The 5,318-nt window shown below is 42.5% G+C and overlaps 1 protein-coding gene across 2 annotated transcripts in view; it reads right to left on the bottom strand.

Annotated features, from left to right (window-relative positions):
* Window positions 1-901: 901 nt before the first annotated feature.
* mpp2a (MAGUK p55 scaffold protein 2a) overlaps window positions 902-5,318 on the bottom strand; it is an 18,417-nt gene continuing 14,000 nt past the window's right edge. For both annotated transcript variants that reach the window (XM_008291195.1, XM_008291196.1), the window contains 3 exons: window positions 4,942-5,144; window positions 2,696-2,824; window positions 902-2,579 (listed from right to left, as the gene is read on the bottom strand). In XM_008291195.1, the coding sequence (XP_008289417.1) occupies window positions 2,403-2,579; window positions 2,696-2,824; window positions 4,942-5,144 (509 nt within the window). In that variant the 3' untranslated portion in view covers window positions 902-2,402. The remainder of the gene's footprint in view (window positions 2,580-2,695; window positions 2,825-4,941; window positions 5,145-5,318) is intronic.

Genomic DNA, 5,318 nt, shown 5'->3' with positions numbered 1-5,318 from the left:
CATGGCGGCCCTTTGCTAGCTAAACCTTCACGATGCTCTCTGCTTGCCAAAACAAAAACTGCATGCAGTTCGAGTGACCACCTCCTTGAGTCGCTTTACAGGGAACACAGGGAAGCTGCAGTCTTCCATTTCATGAAACAGTAAGAGGCTCCACCTGGTGGCGTAATCGGGTACTACAGGTAATATACAAAACATTCTCTAACATGCATGCCACTCATCTTCTGCCTTATCAGTTTATATACAGTCGTGACTCGATAATCCGACCCTTAACAATCCGAAAACCTTGCTATCCGACAGGTTTTTAGGAAAAACAAGTGGAAAAATAGCCTTAACATACTGACAGCCTTGGATTCCGACTCCGACATGACATTTTATGTCACAAATAAGGATAACGGTGTATTATCTGACTGAACAATCCCACAGATTGGCTACGTTCAGACTGCAGGACTTAATGCTCAATTCAGATTTTTTTGTGAAATCCGATTTTTTGCGAGTTCGTTCACATTTCCAATTAAATGCGACTTGTATGTGATCTGCTGTGTGAACTTCAGAACAGAAGAGGGCACAATGATGTCACATGCAGCGAGCGTGCTCAGTGTTTACGGAAGTAAACACGGATGGTGGCGGCGGCGGGGCCTATCGGAGCGCCTCTGGGGTGGAAGTGTCCCCCAACCGCTCCGAATATTCGGATATTCATAATAATTTGGGCCTGAATATCCAGAGACCAGAAAGTGCTAATCAGACCAGCCCTACTAGTTATTATAACAACAACAATAAATATAAACAATGAACAATGAATATTACCAACAAATATTACCAACAAATTAGCCTTCAAGCATCAAGCCCTCCTTGTATCTTGACCTTCGTCTTGAAAATCCGACAGCCTTGCTATCCGACATAAAAGAAGGTTTTACATTTAGTGTCGGATTATCGAGTCACAATTGTATTTCTAATTACTAAAGGCAATAATCGATTACATATTTAACGTCAACATTTGTAGCTCTGACTACACCTGAGCCAGCTCATCATCATCGTCGCATTAGCATTCGATAAATTTAGCTCGAGGTAGACGTTGCAGTAGCAGTTGGCTAGATGTTGAAATAAACTAAATTGTTATCATTGTTTGTTAATCTGGCTAGTACGCTGACTAGCGCCACAATAAAATAAACACTAGTTCATGTGATAAAGTGATAAAAGCTTGACAGTTGTATAAAAACTAACAATACTGGTATTTATTCAGGTCTTTCAGTGCAGCCTGGTCGTCGATGGAAGGACAGTGTTTGCATACATCGGACCCCCAAGATAGTTTTAGATGTTGCATTTTTTTCCTGTGCATATTTATGAGCTCTCTATCTTCTCAACTTCTGTATATTTTTGTGTTCTTTATTTGTCTGAGTGTGAGTTTACCTACATTAAACAAAATGGACTAGAGGGATGACGTACACTTACAAAAGCACAAAACAGATGGACGATGAGGTTTGCTTGTCGTTGTTGGCACTTGATCACGCTTGCTAGGTGTAACTCTCAAACTAATTTTTCACGAGACGTTATTGTGCTTTACGCAGCGACATGTGCTGGATTTACCGTATTCTAACATGACGTCCGTGTTGGAACTCGTCCTGAAATGGTTGCTATATTAACAGATTGTCAATTAATTACTGACAATAATTAAAATCAATTTAGATTTTTATATTAATTCAAACGACTCGCGGCTGTTTGCTCTTTCAAATGGTAGATTACATTTTACTGCAGGTTGACGGTGACCATGAGGCGCTGATGTAGCTCGTGAAATGTAAACAATGACAAAGTCTGCTGATGATCATCAGTTAATGGCACGAATAAGATTAAGAAAACATACAAAAGTCTTTGCACTGAAGTCCTTGTGTAAACTGGGACACACACACACACACACACACACACACACACACACATACAGTCATATTGAGAGGACGCTGCACAGACTGACATTGATTTCTTGGAGATGTACTCGGGTCGTAAACCAAGTCTGCTCTGTAACATTTCCGGACTTGCACTGTGGGGATTTGCTGTTTGTCCCCAAAAGAATGTCGATTCCCCACAAAGCGACTGTGCAGCTCACACACACACACTCGTACACACACACACGGTCCTTGATGCGTTCAATTAGTCTGACTTCCACGACTTCATGACTTTTACCACCTTCTCATTCCTTCCTTCCTGCACTGAAAATGTTAATTCTGTTTAAACAACGGATGCCTTCTTTCTTTACTACTTTAGTGAGAAATCTTTTTAACGATGCTAAGCTACTGCTTGTGGAAACCCATAAAAATCTTAATAAGAGCATCCATTATTTACACAAGCGGCCATTTTCAGTGCTTTTTTTTTTGTTCCTTACGTTCACTCTCTGCCTCCACAACCTCTCACTAGAACACCCAGGTGACGGGGACCCACTGGGGGTTTTTAGAAACCGTCTCCAGCGCAGCTTTGACGGTGCGGTAGGTCTCGTCCAGGTTGTCGTTGATGATGCTGAGGTCGAAGTAGTGACCGTAGGCCGTCTGGATTTTAGCGCTCTCGTCACACGTCCTCTGCAGCTCTTCATCCTGAAGCGGAAAACACGAGACTGATCGATGCCGTGGTGGCACTAAAATCGCACGGTTAAGATGAAAGTGTGGCATTTCTTTTACATGAGTGTGACGGTGCGGTGAGTGCTTCGTACCGTCAGGGTCTTGGGGACCACCCCTGCTTCCACGGCTGACTGATTCATCGCCTTGAGCACTTCAAAGTCTGGAGACTGGAGGAACACCACATAGGGCAAGAACTCGGACGTCCGCAGCACTTTGAGAGACTAGAAGTGACACAAACATGTAACACGAACACTTAAGCACATTAGAGTTAAAAGAGTGTCTTATCGTGTTAAATAACTAAAATCCACCAACTGGATATTCCAGACTGACGACTGTGAATGACGAACTGTGTACTTTCCTACAGTGTCTATTGTTGAGATGCCCTGGAGCAAAGCTCATGACGCCAACAGACTGAATGGAGCTCTTCAGAAGCCACCAGGGTCTCAGAGATGAAGGCAGATTCGAGCAAGTGAAGTAAATAAAATTACTATTGTGTCACGCTTTCATGTTGTTTTTCAGATGACCAGTAGGGTAACGGTGGAGTATTGGCACATACTGTGTCCATGGCTTCGCTCCTGGCCATCTGGACGTTGTTTGATATTATTCTCTTCTCTCTCCTACTAATTATTGTCTGAATATCCACAACAACTGCTATCAAATAAACGCAAAACAAATAAGTTCCCCCTAAACCATCCTTTATTTCACCTTTGAAATGCAGAACGTTTCTGATTCTTCTTCTTCTTTCTCGTTTTTCCTATTTTGTTTACACATGTGCAGTATATATTCCATTGTAATAGCCTAACAGTAGTCACAGACTTACTTATTTCGAAAGTCTGATAACAATTCTCTGAAGAATATATATTCAAATATAAGTATAACAATATACAGTCGTGACTTGATAATCCGACACTAAATGTAAAACCTTCTTTTATGTCGGATTGTCAAGACGGAGGTCGAGATACAAGGAGGGCTTGATGCTTGAAGGCTCATTTGTTGTTAATATTTATTGTTCATAGTTGTTATAATAACTAGTAGGGCTGGTCCCAATAGCACTTTCTGGGCTCCGGATATTTGGGCCCAATTAATGATGAATATTCAGTGCGGTTGGGGGGACCACTTCCACCAGCAGGGAGCGCTCCGACGGGGTGGAAGTGTCCAGAACGCACAGGCAGTACTTGGCTGCTGATGCTAGTTTAGTTAGTGGTCACAGTTCTGTTTCCACCATCGGTGGCGGCGGAGGAGCGGCAGATACGCTCCACTGCTAACATCCATGTTTACTTCCATAAACACTGCTGCGTGTGACGTCATCGTGTCCTCTTCTGTTCATGTGGGACACTTTTGGGTCGTATGAAGTTCACACAGCAGATCACATACAAGTCGTGTTTAATTGGAAATGTGAACGAACTCACAAAAAAATCTGAATTGAGCATCAAGTCCTGCAGTGTGAACGTAGCCAATCTGTGGGATTGTTCAGTCAAGTAATACACCGTTATCCTGATTTGTGACATAAAATGTCATGTCGGAGTCAGAATCCAAGGCTGTCGGTATGTTAAGGCTATTTTTCATGGGTTCTGTTTGTTTTTCCGAAAAATCTGCCAGATAGCGAGGTTTTCGGAGTGTTGGGGGTCGGATTATCGAGTCACGGCTGTACAGTGCACTGCCTCCGCTTGCAAAAAATACTGCAAAGTTGTTGTGTTGGACTGCATTACAGTCATACATCTGTCCACCATTCTTTAAAAACCTGAATGTAAATAACGCTACAAATTTCAGACTCGTAAAATGCAGTCGACTTTAAAGAATTTCTTCTTCAGGCCCGTGTCTACAATTCAAACTAATGCTTTTAATGCTGCATTTATGCACATTTTTAGTGGGTCGGTACAAATCTTCTTATACGTTCTATATTTCTTTGTTAACAGCGGCTGGATTTCAAAAAAACACATCAGGCTGTTTAAAGCTGGACTAATCAATATTTCTACTTTAAAGTGGGATTAAATTAGTGTGTAATTGTAAAAGAGCTCCTCATATCGATGGACCCACAAGGACTCATGTGACCCTGCTGCTTCCCTCAGCTCTGCAATCCATTTTAGCCTTTTTGGTTTTGCTTACTTACAGCTCGCAGGTTCACTAAAGTGGGTAACTCTCGCTAATCAACGGTTGCCGGCAGCCTTTTACAGAGAAAAAAAAAACCCAGATAACTTCACGGTGAACTGCCTGACCAACACCACGCAGCAGACACGGTTAGGAACTGAGTGGTGTGGAGATACTGTATAGAAAAAAAGACAACAGCATAATCCGAAATGGTGGATTTATGCTAAAACGAGACATCGTGCGTGCAAACCTGAGGGTTGGCGTCCAGTATGCAGACACGACCCGCCTCCACCACCTCGTGTATGGAGTCGATCTTTAAGCCGTACAGGCTGCCGTCGTACTCTCCGTGTTCCAGATAGCGTCCGTTCTTGATGTCCGTCTCCATCTTGCTGCGGCTGGTGAAACCGTACATCCGAGTCTCGCGTTCACCCTTTTTGGGCTTTCTGGAGGTGTCTGGACGAGAAAAAAAAACAACAACAATATCACACATTTCATAACTAAAATAAATAATCTAGATGTAGCACTTTATGCTGATTTTTTTAATAGGCGGTTTGCCACAATATTTAGACATCAAATGACTTAAACAATCTTCAGCTGCACAGAGTGAGTTCGTAATGACTACCGTAA

This window comes from Stegastes partitus, unplaced genomic scaffold (genome assembly GCF_000690725.1).
Source record: "Stegastes partitus isolate 25-593 unplaced genomic scaffold, Stegastes_partitus-1.0.2 Scaffold725, whole genome shotgun sequence".
Lineage (NCBI taxonomy): Eukaryota > Metazoa > Chordata > Actinopteri > Pomacentridae > Stegastes > Stegastes partitus.
This window is presented reverse-complemented; position numbering and strand designations above follow the sequence as displayed.